This window comes from Mastigoproctus giganteus, chromosome 6 (assembly GCF_048544385.1).
Source record: "Mastigoproctus giganteus isolate SK-2022 chromosome 6, ASM4854438v1, whole genome shotgun sequence".
In the NCBI taxonomy this organism is placed as follows: Eukaryota; Metazoa; Arthropoda; class Arachnida; order Uropygi; family Thelyphonidae; genus Mastigoproctus; species Mastigoproctus giganteus.
In genome coordinates this window covers 232,735,403-232,757,109 of record NC_143580.1, presented here as the reverse complement: position 1 = coordinate 232,757,109, position 21,707 = coordinate 232,735,403, and the positions used below count along the sequence as shown (strand labels likewise).

Genomic DNA, 21,707 nt, shown 5'->3' with positions numbered 1-21,707 from the left:
TTCAAATGACAGTATTTAGAATTTTCACTGGGACAAACTAAAGTCATCAACCTTCAATGTATCTTGTCCAAAAATTGCATCTCTTCTATGGTTGGTTATCATTTATGCAGAATGAAAAGCTCTAGCTTCTGGAACAAAACCCCACGAATTTTTTCTCACTCAAGATTGACAATCTGTCACATTGTTACATTAAAAAAAAAAAATAAAAAAAAAATTTAATAAATTTCCCTTTTTAAATATTAATACTAAAAGCAGCATATGCATTACATAAAGAATGTAGCAATGTTCCTATAATGGTGAATTGTTGATGGGATAATGTAGCTGGGGTAGGGTGGGTTTTTTATTTTATTTATTTTATTTTTATTTTTTTCACAAATTGTTCCATGATATCATTAAATGTATTGGGAAAATTGCTTCTGATTTACAAACTACTTCCCAAGAAACACCATGCATTCCCAAGAATGCATGGTGTTTGTAAATCAGAAGATTGGTGAATCTTGAACGCTTCCACCGTATTAATGATTGCAGTTATTGATTCTGTCAGTATTAGTCTGCTGTTGATATCTTAATTTCATTTGCTCAACTTTGAACAAGTGACATGGAAAACTTTGGAGAAACTCAAACAGTTACTGTTAAAATTTCTAAGGATTTCATTTATGTTTTTGGCATGATCTTCTAAGCAAGCTTGCATCTTGTAGTCTGCCTTCTGTTTTTTGTATTTGGATATCTTACTAGTTTTCTCTCTTTCTTCTTGCCACATTTGCATACAGGTCTGGTGGCCTCATTTTAGGAAGGATGTAGAGTTGCTTGAGTGTATACAGAGTAGGGCAAAAAGATTGTTGAGGGAGCAAAGGGGTCCTCTTACCAAGAGAGGCTTAAATTTCTGCAAATTGCAGCAGCTGGAAACTAGGCACCTGTGAGGTGATCTCATTGAGGTGTATAAGGCCTTGAATATGTTGAACATGCTGAATTCTGATGGGATTCTTCCACTTGCTCAGATTATGAACCTGAGGGGCATAAATTCAAATTGAGGAAAGGCAGTTGTAGAATAGATGTGCAGAAATTTGCCTTTAGCCAGGGTGTAGTTAATTGCTGGAACAAACTTCCATCTGTCATTGTGGAAGTTGATAGTTAAATAAATTCAAGGAGGAACTGGACAAACTTTTAGAGGAAATGGATGTATTAATAACTTCCTGTGTATTAATAACTTTCTTCCATTGAGTAGGTATTCAATCCATGGTCTTTGTGATGATAGCACATTACATTCCTTTTGCCAATTTACAAACTTTGCTGTGCATAAACAGCTAGAACTTCTCTAATACCCTTCACAAATTCCTTAACGGATGAACCCTTAATTGATGAACTAATGCTTCAGTAGGAAGAAATAAACTTAGTGAAATTTTATTCTTCTAACACCTTTCTGTTTCTGGGAAAGAGTCTACTGCTCTCATGATCATCTTTAACAGTACAGATTTCTAGACATAATCACATATCTTTATTGCAATAACCTTGCCTACTAACTTTTCTTACCAAAAAGAAGGCACTTCCGTTGCCAGGTGGGCAGGAGCAGCAGTGCGTAGCACACGCTTCTTGATTAGACCGGGGTTCGATCCCGTGACCACCAAATACGGAGAATGTGGAAAGGTCAGGGAATGACCACCACATATCACTGGAGCAATATGGCCTTAGCTGCTAATGCTCCTAAAAACCAAATAACAAACAAACAATTACCATAAGAATATCACAAGTATTCCATCTTTTACATCAAAAAAACTATACATTCACTTTTTATTTTTATTTTTTTCTGTGGAATCACAACATAAAAATAATAAATAATAACTAAATCACAGAATTCTAGTTTTTAAAATATATAAAGAAAAGAAATTAACAACCTATGTTTCCTTCTCATGTAGGTAACTATTCCAGCTGACCTTTGAATTTCTCTTAACTGCCCAGTGAGGTAACTTATTCCAGTAATCAACAGCTTACTTGTTAAAAGAAAACTTTCTACAATCCAGTATAAATTTCTTTCCCCATATGGCTTCTAGTTCTGGAATAATTTGTAACAGTGAGAATTTCACTTTCATTTTACTATCTCCTTGGACCTCTTAGACCTCATTAAGGTCACTCTCTAAAGTGTCTGGTTGCCAAGCTCTGTAGACAATACATTCAAAGTCTTTCTCGTTACTCACAGGCAACCCACTTGGTGAGATCTGCAAAAGAGCACCCATTTTTCAGATCTCATCAAGTAGGTTTGCCTGTCTTTGAATCCCTTCAAGAAGCCCAACATCTGTGTTTAGGTGCATTCTCCATACTTGGACACAGTATTCCAAGTGCACTCTTATAATTGTCATATACATCGAGTAAAGATACATGTGAATGTGTTATTACACACGTTTGGAACTCCTGTTACTTTTTTTTTTCTTCTCTCTTTAGCACAGTAAATTCTACTTAAAAGTAATTCATGTGGTTTCCTAGTGTTTCTTCTTTTTAATAATTCTAAGGCATGTTTGAATTAGTTTCTTCAAAACTAGTTCAAACACATGCTTTACCTAGTTAACATTCATTCATATTTTGACCCCAAACTCACTTAACTTACTTTCCTTGTTTATTTATCCCTTGTACTTCTATTTTTTGAACACGGTACATTATCCTTACTCAATGTATATGACAATTATAAGAGTGCACTTGGAATACTGTGTCCAAGCATGGAGAATGCACCTAAACACAGATGTTGGGCTTCTTGAAGGGATTCAAAGACAGGCAAACCTACTTGCTTTCTTGCATCACATGCCACTACTACTACTATTATATTATATAGGTTTGAACTCTGATTATATCCAGTGTTGTGTACAGGTTTTATTACATTATTAGTCAATAATGTAAAGCACTGCCAGAAAGTTATTCTGAATAATTTAATTGAGTGTTGATTTCTGTGTACAAAGTTCATATTACAATGTATAAAATGAAAGTCTTAAGAATATTTGACCTGTTTTAATAATAATTTACAAGATCACACTGTACCTATAACATTTATAATGAGAAATTTTGTTTAGCATCTAAAGTGTAGCTGTTACTTTATATAGAGTAAGTGTGAAAATGTGAATATTTATAAAAATCTTTAATGTTATTAATTTATGCTTACATTGATTTCAGAATTGGATTCTAACCACGAGCAGATACCTATATTGCAACCGTTACCGCCTCATCAGGTAAGATATATTCAAAACGCTGAATTTTTTATGCTGTTGTACCATACATATTTGTAGTAAATATACAGACAGTCACCAATTTACATCATTCTGAATTACATCAATTTTAAGTTCTAAATTTAGAAATTTTCACTTTTACTCTCTCCTTATCAAGAAGTATTTTAAGGAACAAATTCTCAATGATGGGTTCTTCTCATTTTTGAAAATGTGCCTGGCCATTCTGTTAATAACATTGATCTAGGTCCTGAAAAAAGTCACTTTCTTGCTAATAAATACAACCTCATTGTTGCAACCAATAGACCAAGGGGGAGACAACAAACAACATTCAAAGCTTGTTATCTCTAGTGAACCATGCAACAACTGAATATTTAGACAGATGGTGGGGATCAGCCATGATTGGGAGTTCCTGTGGGATTCAACATTAAGAAGTCCATAGACAATGCTGCAGCATCATGGGAGAAAACCAGTTGGGCTTTTATGAATATTTTGTGTGTGCGCATGCATGTAGAAACTTTCCAGTGTCTTTAAAATTCTTGTTGAATTGGCAAATTAGATTAGCTTTAAAGTGGATAAGTAACATAGCAAATATGCTGGGATTTCTCCATGATAAGCTGACTTAAAGAGGATCTGATGAATTTGCAACAATGGGTCAGAGTGCAAAAGGAAGAGGAAGTGCAGCCAGCACCACAAGTAAAACAGCTCATGACAAAAAAAAAAGGATGACTGAACCCTTCAGTCTATTTAAGAAAGAAATGACAGAACTATTATCATTTAAAATGATCGAAACACGGAACAGAGCTATGAGTTCACTCAAGGATTAAATTATCTTTTGCATTGCTGTAATGAACTGTATCAAGAAGATGAGCAAAATTTTGTTTACATAAACAGTACAGTATATGTATGTATATTTTTATTTTCCTGTTTTGATGTTAATTTTTTTAATGAGTAATTAAGTGAAGCTTAAATTAAGTTGACAGGTCTAAAAATTTGACCATTTGAATGCATTTCTCCCTTTATAACATGAATGTACATAGTTTTTAAAAAATGTCTAATTTATGTCAATTTAATATCACTGTCCATAATACCTCCCCAACATAAATCTGAGACTGCCTGTATATCTTTTAATTATACACTCTAAGTTATGGCTGTACACCACAGCAGTGTGTTTTTGCCTTTATCTTAATAGCTGCTGCATTCACCACTACGTCTTTCAAATCCTACATTTAAAAAAAAAAATTTATAATAAAAAAAGGAGGGATTTAAAATACCTTATTTTTAACAGAACTTACCTCCTTAACTGTTTGCATTTGACTGTAATAAATAAGAATTATGAATATTAAAAATATTTAAAATGAAAGATTTACAATGGAGAATTCATCTTTTTACTTGATTTGATCCACTCTCTGTCTCACTGTCATAATATAGCTGGTGACAAAGAGTTTCCCCTTCTTTTTCTTTTTGTATTAAAATAGTAAAACTGATCAAAATTGGAACTTTAAAAAAATTTTGTGAATTCCTGCTTATTTTCGTTAATGCATTGGCTGCAAAATAGAAACATTGAATAATGGCATTGTTCTCTGTAATATGCAATCATTTCATAGTACTTGTGTGTTATGAAGCTAATTAATAATGTCTTTAAGTAAGATACCCAAAAAAGGAATGTTTTTGTGTATCGTAAAATATTTTTTACAGTACATTTGCTTGTGTACTGTGTATAGATCTGATTTTTCAATTTGAAAAATCAGAAAAACTGTGTAATCAGGCATTTTCAGACAAATAAGCATAAGAACAGTGTGCAGTGCATAAAAAAAAATTCAAAAATAGATATAGCATTTAGTGCTACCATGCGTGCCGAATGTTTTTTACGTATTTTGTCATAGAAAATAATCTTCTCTTCCTCTGAGTTGCACCGATCATGCAGGCATGTTCCTCAGAAATATGTTTCTCAGTAGTGAAGTAGAAAAATATACTGTTGTAGAAAAACAACAGTCATTTTTGGTGAAATTGCACAAATAGGGAAAGAAGAGTAGTGATAGTTCACCACCAAGCAAAAACTCCTTACTGTCCTTTCCCTTGGTATTAATTCTTGAACCTGGGGCAGCCCCTTCATGAAACTTCTGGATCCACCCTGGTTGCATGCATAGAAAGATTACTAATGTAGCATCCAACAACCACTCAGCTGTGAAAGTTCACTACCCTATGTCCATGACCTATAATGGCTCCTAATATACTACTGCTGCACTGACAGACCCACAAGATTTATATTGGTATGTCTGAGCTGATATACATATGAAGGGGACATCTAGCAAGGTGTACACTATTTGTGGAGTGGTGTCCAAATATTTTTGGTCATATAGTACATTCATATAGTATATGAATTTGGGGTGATCAAACACTTGCATTTCTTTGGCGACAGAGTGACACATCTTTCCATATCCACTCTGTCATAGGCATTTCATGAATATTTGTCCTTGGAAGATGAAGTTAGCTGCAATCTATCAAATTATCATTACATGTAACTTGACAGACATAGTCTACCTGTGTGGCTGACCTTGAAGATTCACATGTCTTGCTCTAAACACACTGCATCCTACTGATACGTGTTTTCTGATTACGATCAGTTTGCAATATTTAGTAATAAGTTCCCAGTGAATTTTTTATAGCTTAATCCTACTTGAAAAGTTTAACTTTTAGGAATTTAACATTGTTTTATATCTGTGAAACAGAGTAATAAAAATGTGATAACTGTTTTATTCAATTTACTTCAGGTTTCTGCTCACCCAACAATCTTCATTAATGAATTAAAACTATCAGACTTCAAACAAGTGCTAATAAAAAATAATATCCAAGCCGAATTTTCTGGAGGTGTTCTATATTGCAACAATGTTGTAGCTGTCAGAAGGGTAGGTTTTTTTGCCTTGTAAAAAATTACTGAATTTAAATTATATATAATATTTTTAAAAATGCTATTAATATGGTGCCTCCGTAGCCAGGTGGGAAGGAGCAGCAGTGCGTAGCACATGCTTCTTGATTAGACCGGGGTTCGAGCCCATCACCACCAAATATGGAGGATTCGGAAAGGTCAGGGAATGACCACCGCATATCCCAGAGCAATATGGCCTTAGTTGCTAATGATCCTAAAAACCAAATAACAAACAACAACAGCTATTAATATAAATTTCTTTTATTTTTTATGTCTTTGTGTATTACTACTCTATACTAAGAACATTCCTACAAAATACATCATGAAATCAATTTATTTTCATAGTCATTCCTTCATGTAGTGTGCCTTACTTCTTAATTGCTCTACCATCATCTCTTGAATTATCATTTCTCATCCAAAACCTCAGGTTATGGCCCTTGTGGGTTGCATTTTTAAAGTACAGTAATCAATTGTCATTGGCCTAAACAATGCTTCTCTATTTTTGATTATGAACACTCTGAATGGTTTCATTGGAGCAAGAAAGCAGTTTAAAAAAAAAAAAATCTGCCCTTATTTCAAGTAATTTGAAATCTGTAATGTCACTCAACACTGTCATTAGCATCCTGTAATTTCCAGTTTTTAATATGTCAGATAAATGTTTATCTTGAAGTAATAACCAAATTGCTTTCGACGTTTTTTTTTTTTTTTTTTTTTTTTTGTTTTTTGTATATTAGTATCTGCATTTACTTGAATCTATACAAAATATGGAATATTTGATCCCACATAAAAGCAAGTTGTAAATTTAACTTTTGAAGATGTGTGTTTCTTCATTTAAAATTTTAATGTCAGCATTCTACCTAGTGGATGAACAGGTCACATGTAGTACAAATCGGGCTAATTGTAGCATAGGAGCTTGGGTGAGTCACTCCATTATGGAGTCTCTGATGAAAGAGTTGATTTGGAAATCAGAGTTCCATTGTGTTTAAGGAATCAGTCATCTCCCATCAGTGTACAGATGAGTCCACGCAGATTGGTTTCTTGCATCATTGGCCATATGGTGCAAGAGAAACTGTTCCTCCCCCACCCTCCTTCTAGTTACCAATTAGGCTGGCCTTAATTATTACCCATGGAGGCAAAGTTATTCTAGTGATTAAGAACTCACTAGTTAAAGGAAACCTAACAATCTAGTCTATAAATCTCCCTCTTAGTTGAATTTATGCCTCCCCCACCCACATGTATTGACTTGGGAAGGATAAAGACATAAGTATTCAATTTACTCAAACCTTTTAACACATTAAATACCTCAGGTCTCCATGCACATGCCTAGCTTTCAGATGTTTTACAATTTAACAGAACTTAATGTCTTTGTTAGGTAAGAAAGACATTAGTAAGAATATTCTTTTGTGCCCCAAACTAAGCTTGTTGCTCATCTCTGTACCACTTCCATACACACCCTTCCTCAAATCAGGTTTCTAAACCTGAGTGCACATACAGATTTTAGAGTTTCACAAAAATGACTTTTGTACAATTGATACTATAGTAGATAAAGGGACAGTAGTAGACTGACTGATTACAAGTGGCCACTTCTCTTCATGGACCAATGTCATAAGTTGGCTCAAAGATTTAATGTTGGGTTCCTTGCAGTTCCTGATATTAATGGCAATTTATGGTAAGTATGTCAGAGTTTGCTGATGATAAAAATGACAATCATAATATGTACTGAAAAATGGCAGTTGCAGTATAACATTGATAAATACAAGGTAATGCAGTTGGGTAGCAGTATTCCTAGGATAACATAATAGTCTTGCAGGCTGAAAAACTGACTATAACTCACTGGGAAAAACAGCTGTGCCCTCCTGAGATGGACATAAGGATTGGCCCATAACTACAGCACTGGTGGTTGAAGAGCCTTTCAGAATTCCTGTTCCTGAAGAGAATGTAAACATTTTCAATGAGCTACAAGTGATAAACCACTCTACTATCAATTAAAATAGTTCTCTCACCCTAAAGCCTGATACTGCCAACCAGTCAAGTGCAAGAGTGTAATAGCACAACATATTTGAGGACCATGGTTCAAGCCTCCATGACTGCTAAATATTGTTAACAATTGTATTCATTATGAAAATGATTAATTGTAAACTCTTTGACATACTAATCATTCTAGAATATAAACAGATCATTATTTTTAGGCCTGCCATAATACAGTGGTTAGTGTATATGGACACAAGTAAGGAGGTTATAGGTTTGTGCCCATACATTGCCAAAAAAAAAAAAAAAAAAATGCACAGCCCATTATGAACTGTGACACCAAAAACCTGGCTGCTCTTAATAAATAACACTGGTTTACAGTGTATCTGAGGTTTGAGTAAAAGTATGTGGCAGTTATTTATGCATGTTTGTTGATTACTAAACTGAAGTCTGTTTGTTTCTATCACGTAAATATTTCTCACAATTTACCTAGGTATTGTATGCAAATGTGTACGTAACTATAGTTTCTACAATGGTTTACAAGTTTTATACCCCTATATTCGTAACCATTATCAAATATTTGCCTCAAATACAACAGATTGTGCATGTTTAACCCTAACTACACACACTGCAAGGTAGCCGACCTTGATCCAGAAAGATAGACAGCCCCCCCACCCCGGCCCATCTGTGATTCCCAGAATTTTATTATCCGAGTGGAGTCTGGGTTAAACTTGTCTGAGCATGCCACTCAACCACAGAGCCTATATAAGTGGCACATCCCTTATGCGGTCACAATACTCCTGTAAAAACCGGCATGAGCTCTCATTGTTTTGGTTTTCTTTTAGTATGGCAACCAGAAAGTGTATAAACAGTCCCAACATATTTTGTTATATATATGATTGTTTTGTTCTTGTAAAGCAGAGGCGAAATATTACCGATTTTGTAAAAAAATCGTATTATGCATACTTTGACATAAAACTAGGCGATCAGGATAAATTGTGGGCACCGCACAAAGTATGCCATACGTGTGTCAAATACCTTGGAAAATGGAGTCGAGAAAAAAAGGTGTGCTTCCCATTTGCTATTTCTATGGTGTGGCGTGAGCCAGTAAACCATGCCGAATGTTTCTTTTGTGTATGTGACGTTAAAGGTTACAATTTAAAAAATAAAAAGGATATCAAATATCCAGATCTACAGTCAGCCATAAGAACAGTTCCACATGGACCTGATCTGCCTGTAAAACTTACACCAGCAACTTTGGAGTCCACATCTTCTTCCACCGAACATGTGGACTGATGATAGAAATGAAAAGAGGTTAGTGAAGAGGAATGTTATCAACCAGAAAATATTTTAATGCCACAGCAATTCACGCAAGTTGAACTGAATGATTTAGTAAGGGACTTAGGTCTTCCAAAGTATGCTGCTGAAATTCTGGGATCCAGACTTCAAGCAAAAAACTTACTTGCTCCAGATATATCATTTTCCTGGTACAGAAATCGTGAAAGGGAGTTTATACAGTATTTTTCAAAAGAAGGTCCTCTCGTATATTGCAGTGATATTGCTGGTTTAATGAGTGCCTTAGGAGCTCCATCATATGTTCCTAGTGAATGGAGACTATTTATAGACTAGTTTAAAAGGTGTTCTCTTGTATAATGGAGATAAGTACACATCTGTGCCAGTTGCTCATTCAGTCTACTTAAAAGAAACTTATGACAATCTAAAGTTGCTTCTGGAGAAAATTAAATATCAAGATCACAAATGGCAACTACGTGGAGACTTAAAAGTGTTATGTATGTTGTTGGGGCAACAGGATGGGTACACTAAAATGCCATGCTGTATTTGTGAATGGGATAGCAGAGCTAAAGTGCTGCATTGGACAAAGAAGCAGTGGCCTTGGAGGCACAATCTTACACCGGGGTCAAAAAATATTGTGCACGAAAGTTTGGTGAAGCTAGATAAAATACTTTTATCTCCACTGCATATCAAGTTAGGCATAATGAAGCAATTTGTTAAAGCATTGAATAAGGATGGCAACTGCTTTAAATACCTTTGCAGTAAATTTCTCGGTTTATCTGACACAAAACTTAAGGAGGGTATCTTCATTGGTCCCCAAATTAGAAAATTGGTTTTAGACGTTCAGTTTGAAACTACTATGACTGACGTTGAAAGGGAAGCCTGGATTGCTTTTAAAAGTGTAATGGAAAACTTTCTAAGAAATCATAAATCACAGGATTATGAGAAAACTGTTCAAAATATGCTCGAAAAGCTTCGCAATTTATGTTGCAGTATGAGCATCAAAATTCACTTTTTGCATGCCCATCTTGATTTTTTACCCAAAAATCTTGCACAGATGAGCAAAGAACAAGGGGAGAGATTCCATCAGGTCATAAAGGAAATAGAGCAGAGATACCAGGGAAGGTGGAATACAAGCATGATGGCCAACTACTGCTAGTGTTTAAAAAGAGAGAAACCTGGCACTGTACATAAAAGAAAAACGATTAAACATTCTTTTCAAACAAAAAGACGAAGATTAATGAAAGTTTCAGAATTTTGATTAATACTTGTTAGTATTTACATATTTTTTGATATATGAAAATGTAATCCTATCAATTTGTCATTACTAAATACAATAAAGTTATTTGGGACACATCGGGACTCATGCATTTTGGCCCGATTAAGCTGCTGCCCCAATTATCCGAAGTTTCACGTAAATAGTTAAAAATACAATGTAAACCACCCCTTTATAATTGGTTCACTGTACAATCAAATCACGTTACAACGAACTCAACATAGTAAAGTACCGTTCACTATATGATGTGCAGTAAGCACCGGTCATTGTGATCACGTTTGTGAATTGAATTTTAATTCTGTTAAACAGCGATTCTAATTAGCGAATATAGGAGAAATATTGTCCACAGGCTATAAAAGCAAAGATATATTAAGCACAAATTTACCCTTTATTACTTTACCAATTAAAATATTAAATGATACGTGATAATAGGAATAATTAATACGTACTGTAAAAGGTACATACGAACTAGTTGACATTTCTGTTCACTGACATTTGTGGGCAGAGGGAGGGGTGTTAAAAATTTAAAACAGTAAAAAGAGAAGCAATCAATAACAAAGAACACGGCACACACACAAATTGCAAGTAACACGAGAAGATGCACAAGTGAGAACGGAGTAACGAGTTACAAAGCTTTAAAGATAGGAATGAAGAGAAGATCTGAAAATTAATTTTTTTATATGATTGAAGATTTCATGGAAGTGTAAACACATTTCATCATAATAACCCACAGAATTCCAGCTGTCGGTATTATTGCAAATTCAGTAAAATCAAGTTCACCGTCCATTTATGATAGATTTCACTAACAGAAAAGCCAAATAAACAGGTGGCTGCTAATTGTTTTTATTGATTTATGGTTGTGACCTCCAGAATTTCAACCGAACCACGTAGTACCATCGGAGATAATCGTAGGGTAATCTCCAGTGCTGCGGTCTCCTGCCCCGATTAAATGGCATGCTGTCCCAATTAAGCAAAGTAAACCCTGGCTATTTTCTCGATTGGTTTCTGTTTTTTAAGATTTGCCCCAAATAAACAGCTGCCCCGATTAACCGATGGCCCAAATAACCAGAATTCACTGTACTTTCATAAAAAACAATTTTTTTTATTTCTTAAATTGTGATGTATCTGTATGTGATAGAAAAAAAGTCGAAGTCATATTTGAAATCACAGAAACATATTTCAGCAGTAGGACCTATTGAAATTCAAACCCCAGTGAACAAACTTAAATTTGTAAACTAGTGTATTCAGTATATTTGTAGTTATAATGAATAAAGATAGCTCTTAGATTGTTGTGGTAAACATTGAACCATTTAATAGAGTGCATATGACCTTCCCCCCCCCACCCACATAATAAAGTACATGATATCTGTTTCCATTGAAGTATTGCTTGCTTTATTTAAAATTGCTAATTAAGATATTTGTTATAAATCTTCGTGGCCCTTAGAACTGCAATACATATTTCGAATCTGTGTCCATACCACTCTCCATCTGAAAATTACAAGAGAAAATTTTTATAGAGTATCCTTTAAATTATCTCATTTAGTTATTGCAGGTAACACTAAGTTTGTCCTTTAAGTTTAGGTTTAGCAAGTAGTTTCAGAAATATTTCAGCACATCATAATTCTATGCTAACAGAATCATCACTACATTTGGTGGGAGTTACCTCCCGTACATTAGTGTATGATTTGAAATTGTTATTGGCTTAAATTCGATCAAAGGACAGCATCAATTAACTTGGTAAAGTTAATTGCTGCAAACTGAGCTGTTAAAGGTGAAAGTAACCTCATCTAACCATTACCTATTTGATATTTACCCTCCTTCACCCTATCACTCTCCTCAGTTATCCTCACTTTATCCTCCCACCTCCTCGTCTCCTATGTTTGGATGGGTCTGCGTTTAGATCCCATCAGGGACTGGAGGAATTCTTAACAGTCTCTTCAACTGGGTCTATAGTTAGTCAGTTTCAGGTGGAGGTAGTAGGGTTTTCTCTCTTGAGTTATTTCGAGTTTTTCAGCCACCTATGAACACACATTTGTACAACATAATACATAGTACAGTCAAAACAGTTCCTGGACTTGTATATTAAATGGAACAAAATCTGCACACAGCACTCTAAAATTAAAGTACTCTCTTAGTGCAGTTTTGCCACATTGGTACAATTGCTGGTGGTAGGTCTGTAATTGTTCTGTCTGGATGGCACAGAAAGCAACATGGGGTTACATCCATAGTTTCTTGTTTGCTGCTGAAGTGACTGCTTTGTTAATATTTTGCTATCAGAAAAAAGAAAAATCACCTGGTAAGAGATGAGGATAGTATGTAGCTAGGTAACATGGCAGTATTGTGTTCTATGTTCTTCAAGTGGAATTCCCTAAACTTTGACAAAATTTGATGTTTGAATGATGTTCCAATTTTGAAATTTTTCACACTCTGAAATCTTGATAAAATACACATGCACACAGCAAAATAGGTACCTGAATGATTAACTTTTATGTGTAGATGCCAGTTGAAACTTTCAGTTTTGCAACAGTGAAATGTACCATGGCCAGCTTGGACACTCCTTGGTCGTACAGTATGTCTCAAGTTGCTGATACTGTATAAAAACAATGATCCTCTCCTCCCCCTTGACAGTACGAACCAAAAGCCAGGTCATTTTACAGTACGAACCAAAAGTCTTGTCATTTTAAAAAGTCAATAATATGCAATTTACTTAGTTTGTGATACACCAATTCATAAGCAAGACGGATCAGATTGATCGCTTTGGTCTTACATGCGCCATTAAAAAATAGAGGTCATTAAAGAAACTGTTTGACATGTCCATGCGTAACATTAGTTGACTTGGCAAGAGTTTTAGTTCATACGGTGTTTTATATTACATATGTAGTAGAAAACACATGAACATATGTAGCCCTTTCTGCCAACACATGTAGAAAACAACTCCAAATCAAATTACAAGGTATTAGTATTAGCAATACGAATACCTTGTAATTTGATTTGGAATTGTTTTCTACATGTGTTTAGAAAAAGGCTACATATGTTCATAATGTGTTTTCTACTACATATGTAATATAACACAGTATGAACAAAAACAAGGTTTGACAGTTGAGTTCCAGTCCTAGTCAGTTTAAGGAAAATCAGATATTAAAATGAAAAAGCTTTCACTGTTAAGCTTAACTTAACTTAAATGCATTTGAACTGGCCACCACCATCAATTCCTTTATCACATTTCTTTTAACATTATCGTATTGTCTTTTCAGTGTAGATTTTATTTAGGGGAGCAATAGTCTTTGGGAGATAAATCAAGGAAATAAAGGGGATTTAGCTCCACAACAAAAAATTGGTACCTCACTTTGCTTAAAAACTCCTTGATAATCAATGCAGAATTACATTGTCATGCAACAGGAACCAGCATCCTTTTTCTCAAAACTAAAGCACTGCTCAGAGAATTCTTTTAACAAAGCAAAACACAGTTTGTGCATAGTGCTCCTTATTCACTATCTTACCTGGTGGGATATTCCTTGTGAAAAATTATTCCCTTACTGTCAAAGAAAGTGATCAACCTCGCTTTGATTTTGAAAACTTTTTTTTTTTTTTTTGTCTTAGAAAGCTCTCTATTTGTGAATTGTATTGGAAGCACTGCAACTCATCACCTGTTACGATTGAATTGATTAAGGAGAGAATGTGAGCAGCTTGAATGATCACTTCACATGCTTTGCATCTGAGCATCTTTTGTTTATCAGACACTGTGAAATTAACTTTGTGCAGATCTGCTTGACCAGATCTTTTATCAAAATTGTACATATTGTTTCCCTATTGATGTGAGATTGTTCTTTCTTAATTAAAATCATTTGAAAATTAATGCAATCAATATGCATGAACTTTTTTGAGCCTTTCTGCAGTTAGAAGCATTTATGGACATCCATGACACGTTATCTTTCAGATACTCACATTTGTCTTGTGAAGCAGTGAAAAACACAAGTGAGATAGAGCATTGTTTCTTACTCTGCACTTGTGTTACTGATAGCTAGGTGTTGGGTGTATGTCTCTCCAACTTGAAACAAGTTAATATTCACTCTTGGTTCCATCACTTAATACAATGACAGCAGCGCCTCCGTAGCCAGGTGGGCAGGAGCGGCAGTGCATAGTACATGTTTCTTGATTAGACCGGGGTTCGAGGCCGTGACCACCAAATACAGAGGATGCAGAAAGGTCAGGGAATGACCATCGCATATCCCAGGAGCAATATGGCCTTAGTTGCTAATGCTCCTAAAAACCAAATAACAACAACAACAATGACAGCACCATAAAGATATAACTGCCATCAAGGGTAAAGGGAAAAGATTTTGCTGTTGTAAAGACAAAAGACTGTAGTGGTTTTAGACACTTTAATTTCTTTAAAAGTGACCAACTGATGATGTTGCTGATTGCAAATTCTAAATGTGCATTCAGGGAAGTAGTAGTAGTAGTGGCATTTGATGCAAGAAAACAAGTGTATGAGCTTATGCAGCATCAGCCAAAAAAAAAAATCACACCATTCCCTCCAAATGCCCGTCCAGTTCCTCCTTAAATTTGTTTAACCTATCAACTTCCACAACGACAGATGGAAGTTTGTACCAGCAATTAACTACCCGCTGGCTAAAGGCAAATTTCCACACATCTATTCTACATCTGTCTTTTCTTAATTTGAATTTATGCCCCCTTAGGTTCGTAATCTGAACAAGTGGAAGGATCCCATCAGAATTCAGCATGCTCAACTCATTCAAGCCTTATACACCTCAATCAGATCACCATGCAAGTGCCTAGTCTCCAGCCATTGATTATTTCTCTTAGTTTGTATAAAAAACCAAGTAATCATAGCTACTAGGTTTTTTATACAAACTAAGAGAAATAATCAATAAAGTTAACTACGGATGTTTTATGATAATATTTGTGCATAAGAGAAATAATAGTTTATAGAAATGGCTCTCAAATTTTTTCAGCAGATGGCAGCGTAAAATTATGTATTGTAATTCATGGTGTTCTTTCGAACAGGACCACAACTTTGGCAGGGTGATGAGGGCTCCCAAATTTACAAATGTGAATTTTATAATATAGAACTGAGCTGAGAGACTCAGTGTTATAGTATCAAATTCACATTTGTAAATTTGGAAGCCAAGAAATTCAATAGAATTTCTTTTACCGTAGAACACCAGTTAACCAAATGACCAGTTATGTGAACTGAAGATTCTACAAGATGTCTCTCAACTCAGGCAACTTTTTTGCTGAACAGAAATTCATTTACATAGTTCTTTCTACTGATTATTATAACAGTTATATGCATTTATGAAATCCTTCAAAAAATAACTTTCAGAAAGTTCACAGCACACCTACAAAATTTGCCACCCTAGGGTGCCACAGTACCCAGTTAGCAAACCAGTGGCTTAAGTTTTAGACTTATAACAGTTATATGCATTTATGAAATCCTTCAAAAAATAACTTTCAGAAAGTTCACAGCACACCTACAAAATTTGCCACCCTAGGGTGCCACAGTACCCAGTTAGCAAACCAGTGGCTTAAGTTTTAGACTTATACAAATGTCTCATGTACTGATGAAACTAGTAACAGAGAAGAAATATGTGTGGGATCATTATAAATTATCAGGTGACATGAAAACCTATAGTAAATATAAACAAGTCTGCAGTCGGGTCTCTAAGGGAGTGGGGGAGCAAACTAAGACAGATTTCAAAAATTAGCTAGAAATGCAAAGTAAAGTAGCAAAGAATTCTTGCTTCTGATCACAGAAATAAAGGGATGAACCACATTGGTCCACTACATATGAATGACACAACTGCTGATGATCTGTTCACATTGCTGAAAAACTGAATAAATATTTTGTATCTACGTTCATGTGTGAATTTAGGGAAGGGGATACTAGGAAATATACCGTTTCATAACTGAGAGCTGAATGATTTTGTAAATACAGTCAATCCTCATATAGCAGGATAGTTGTGTTTCTAGAAACCCTCGTGTAATGTAAATAACAGGCTCTATGGGAAAAATAGGGTTAGGTGCCGACCACCCAAGATTGAACACATTTGTAACCAGAACATTACCAAACACAATAAATAATTGTAACAAAATACTAACATATTTTATTACGACTATTACATAATAAAATATTGCTAATGCTTTTGCTTCTGTCGTAAGCAAACTTGTCCTTTGTTTGATCTTCTATCCAAACAGATGACAGCCGTTCCATCTCTTCCAATTCTTTGTGTCTTGATCTAATGGATTTTGTTACACTTTGAGTTGTTCCTGCTATGAAAGTTGTTTTTATTTTCTCTACATTCTTTCTAATTCTCGGCGTTGCCTCATTTAGGCCTATAGCACGTGCAGTATAACATGTTCTTTCATTTCACTCAAAGTGTTTCACAATTTCATATTTTTTTCTCTATCGACAGAGGCGGACTGGCCATAAGCCTTACCAGGGAAACCCCGGTGGGCCGAAGGCCAGAAAACGATGGAGGCCAGTGTGATTTTGGCCGTAAACACTAGTATGAGGCCGCTACAAGTTTTCCCCGGTAAGAACTTTTGACCCAGTCCACCTCTGTCTATTGATATTGCTTTTCTTTTTCTCTCTGAATCTGTAGTATCTTCACCAGGGTGCTTCCTTTTCACACCTTTCAAATATTTTACTCATTTTTAGGGAATAAAGCACAATTACAAAATGAGGCACACTTGATGCACATAAACAAAGCTGTGCACGTGTAGCAACTGAATAAACAATGCTGTAAAGGCAAAGACACTATTAATGCCTCACTAGCTCACATTTTTACTAAAGCACATTTTTCGACGTCACTACCATAAAACAATAAATTTCCAGTTGCATTTCTGCTAGTGGAATCTTTTATAAACTGGTAGTAAACTCGATCTAATTGCATTTGTGATATACCAATAGCTGGAATTATGTGGGTTTTTATGTTATTATGGTGAAATGTGTTTCCTCTTCACTGATATAAAAAAACATAAATATGTTTTCAGAATCTTCTCTTCATTCCTATCATGTTGCATTTAGTTGTGATGATTCCACGTTCGACTGCCATTTCTTGTTAACACAAAGGTGAATCGTGCATAAGTGAATTCGGTTCGGGTTATATACGATATTGTTCCCTTATTTATAAATCGTGTATGATCGAATTCGTGTAGTGTAAACACATGTTATACGAGGACTGACTGACTGAGAAAAAAATGGAAGAAAAACTATGGAACTTAAAAGTGAATAACGCCACCTGGGTCATCTATCCAATTATATTAAAAGAAGCAGCAAAAGAGGTGAGCAAACATTTAGCCACCATTATGAGAGTATCACTGGGTTCAGGAGAGGTCCCTGAAAATAGGAGACATGCAAATATCTCCCTGTTCACAAAGAGGAATCAAAGGGCAAAGTTAATAATTACAGACCTATAAGCTTGACTTCTGTTCCAGGGATAATTATGGAATCAGTTGTTAAAAGAAGTAATGCAGAATCACCTTGACAGAAATGCGGTCATGTGACAAGCAGACCAGGATTTGTTAAGGGGAGTCTTGCTTGAGTAATCTGATTAGCTCTTATGACACAGTAACAAAGGAACTGAATGCAAAAATAATTTTGCCATCACATACTTGGATTTTGGTAAAGTTTTTGATACTGTTACATGTGAAAGACTACTGTATAAATTGGAAAAGGGTGACATTTAGGGGCAAGTTGCTGCTGTGGATAAAGGGATGGTTGAGTAGCAGAAGAGAGACTGTGGTTATTAATGGGTATGCTCTTCTTGGACTAGTGTTTTTAGTGAGGTCCCTCGGGTTTCAGTGCTAGGCTCACTGCATTCAGTATTTATTAGTGATATTGATGAAGCATATCAAATTTAATGTCAATGTTGCCGGATTAGGGTGGTTTATGGCAGGGATCACGGTATACTACTTGCGCCGACCGGGCTAGCCGGGTGGGTAAAGTGCCTGCCTGGCAACCCAAAGGTCGCGGGTTCGATTCCCGCCTCGGGCTTGGATCAAAGTACTGCAAAAACCTTGGGAGGTGCATTATGGCCACAGAAGCCGATGCGCTAACAACTACAAAAAAAAAAAAAAAATACTACTTGCATTTATGGGTAACGGTAATCCCAGAATAATACCAATTGGGTGGTTTCACCGTCGAGGTCATGGAGAATGTCAAAACCTAGGGGTAATTGTATAGTCAGACATAAAGGCCTCTGAGCAGTGCAGACTGCTAGGACATCTAAGTAGGTTCTGTAAATGAGTACAGGAATTTAGCCAGTATGGACAAAGAGATGATTACAGGAATACCTCGCATAGCGCGGTTTCGAACAGTGCAGTTTACAAATTGAAAAAAAATTAACTGCGTTACTCACCAATACGTTTGGTATGTATGTATTATAATGCCAGCACGTAGGCCAATGCATTATGGATTCAAGGCCATTCTGACTGTTGTCGAAACTCCCATTATATACGGACTCTGCTGGCATTCATACATTAGTAAACACTCTAGATTCCGAGCGGTGAGGTTGTTGATTGTGCGTAAGCTGTACAAATATTTTTCGCTGTGTATTTTTATTAAAGATTATTTTTTAAAAATGTTTCTCCTTTATACGCAAATATGAGTGGAAAGAATAAATGTAATGGCACTGAGTGTTCTTCTAGATCCAAACATCGAATGAGATATGAAAGCAAGGCAGCCGTTGCAAAATGACATTCGATGTTATAAAGAGATGTATGCAGATAAAAAGAAGAAAAAACTGTGCAAACTAAGCTGATCAATTATTTTTCAACATAAAAATACAGTACCATACTTCACTTATATTCTTTTGGTGTGTACATACGGCAATAAAAATCATTTCTACTGTACTTACTAGTATTTTTAATTTTTATCATTTTAGTTTCTTTTTTTTTGCAAGGAATTTGTGTGCATCAATTTATAGTAAACAAACACCTATATATTTTCGCTACTCGACCCATATAATCAAATTGTCGGAACGCATTACGTTAAAATACATACTAATAATACCTTGATCAGCACGGTTTTGCATAGTGCGTTATTTTTTTGGCACGAATTAACCGCGTTATGCGAGGTATTCCTGTATCCCATTATATAAGACAATGGTTAGGCCAATTTGAGTACTGCATACAGGTCTGGATGTCTCATTTTAATGAGGATTTGAATCTGTTGGAACAATTGCAGTGAATGGTTAGTCAGGGATACAAAAACATACTATTACCAATAAAGACTTCACTTCTGCAAATTGCCTTGCTTGGGGACCTAGTTGATGTGCTTAAGGCTTTCAATGGATTAACTAGATGCTGATGGCATCTGTACTTTTTCTTAGTGATGCACGTATGGGGCCATAAATTTAAATTGAATAAGAACAATTGCAGGATAGCTGCAAGAAAATTTGCTTTCATCAGAAAGTAATTGATTGTTGGAACAAACTTTAGACTTTCACCAGGTGTTGGGAAGTGAGTAAACATGAGTGCATGGAAACAACTACAATATGCAAATGATTTAGTCGTTTTGGCCAAAACGATTCAACTGTATTTCATACAGAATTGTATTTCTTCCACTTTTCTCCTATTGAGACTTGTTTTGTTTTAACTACTTGCTGTTTGTGCTAATGTGGCCTATATTTCTCTATTTGGTACAGTTACCAATGATGCGCATTTACTCATCTATTTGGGTGTTCACAATGCTGAACAGACAGTATCTTGTCTAAATTTTTGTGTATTTAAAATTGTTATTTTAAATTAAATGTATCAATGTACAATTTCATACTGTCTCTCTACACATTAATTTACTTTTCAGAACGAAGCTGGTCGTATTCATCTGGAAGGTTGTGTAAGTGAGGATTACTATAGGGTACGAGAGCTGCTCTATCAACAATATGCTATCATCTGACACCCCGTTATCATCTCCTCATCTCATCTCCATACAGTCATCTTCATTGGTTGTGTATATTATTTTGTGAAGCTCAAGTTGAACCGTGCAAAAAAAAATAAAAACAAAACGATTTTTCTTACTCTTCTTTTATTTGATTCTTAATCAATAAATCATTCATAACGGTTTACTAATTAAAAATATGCATGTCTGATATGTGCATATGCATCCATGTGAATAAAACGCCATCAATATTTTTAACTGACTGATGTATCAAATTCTTTAAACCATAGAAATGTTTTCTTTTCTGCAGGTGGACATGTTAAACATAATCCAAGGGAACATTATATGTGGTTTTATTATTAATTAATTGTGGTGGATTTATGCCACCCCCCCACACACACACACAATTGTGTCCAAAAAAATATTTAAAACAAACATCCATCCATAAGCACTTGCCTTTCTTCCTGTTCATTAGTCCATCACTACTAATAGTGCGTAACTTTATAAAGTATCAAATAAATTTAGCCATTGTTCCAGTTCAATATCACTTTTTTATTTGTATCAATGCCCAAAACAGCATCACCTTTCCGTATAGCTAATAGATTATCAGAAAGATGTTGAAATAAAACTACATAGATATAAAATTTAAATTATTCCCCCCTACCCCAGATTTCTTCCATATGCCATTACACAATTCAATACATAAAACCATTTAAAAATTGCTATTATAAAGTTGAGGGATTATCCAATGAAATAATGTATATCTTTTACAAATATGCTCAACTCGATCAACAAATTTAATTATATGAAATTAATAGTTTCGGAAACCTCCAAAGCAACTGTAATATGCTTTAATATAAAGTATTTTATTTGCTACGAACATCTTTTGGTGATGAAATCATGGAAAGACACAGACATGCCAGTTGTCAAACATCAGTTGAAGATTTGGAGCATTTGGATGTCCATCATAGAGTCTAGACTGATAAAAATATGAAAAGAAAAGTGGATCAAGTTAACCATAAAGGCTGACTGCCATTAATGAAGTAGCTGAATGTTAGGCCTATCATACAGAACCTACCAGTGCATTTTAACTTTTGGATGTCGCTAAGCTTGTTCCTCATCTCAGCTATG

The 21,707-nt window shown here is 35.2% G+C and overlaps 1 protein-coding gene across 2 annotated transcripts in view; it reads left to right on the top strand.

The window, feature by feature from the left end:
* The window catches only part of Cpsf100 (cleavage and polyadenylation specificity factor subunit 2), a 199,703-nt gene extending 179,031 nt beyond the window's left edge, over positions 1–20,672 (top strand). For both annotated transcript variants that reach the window (XM_090375764.1, XM_090375763.1), the window contains 3 exons: positions 3,157–3,212; positions 5,981–6,115; positions 20,502–20,672. In XM_090375764.1, the coding sequence (XP_090231890.1) occupies positions 3,157–3,212; positions 5,981–6,115; positions 20,502–20,594 (284 nt within the window). In that variant the 3' untranslated portion in view covers positions 20,595–20,672. The remainder of the gene's footprint in view (positions 1–3,156; positions 3,213–5,980; positions 6,116–20,501) is intronic.
* The last annotated feature ends 1,035 nt before the right edge of the window (positions 20,673–21,707 follow it).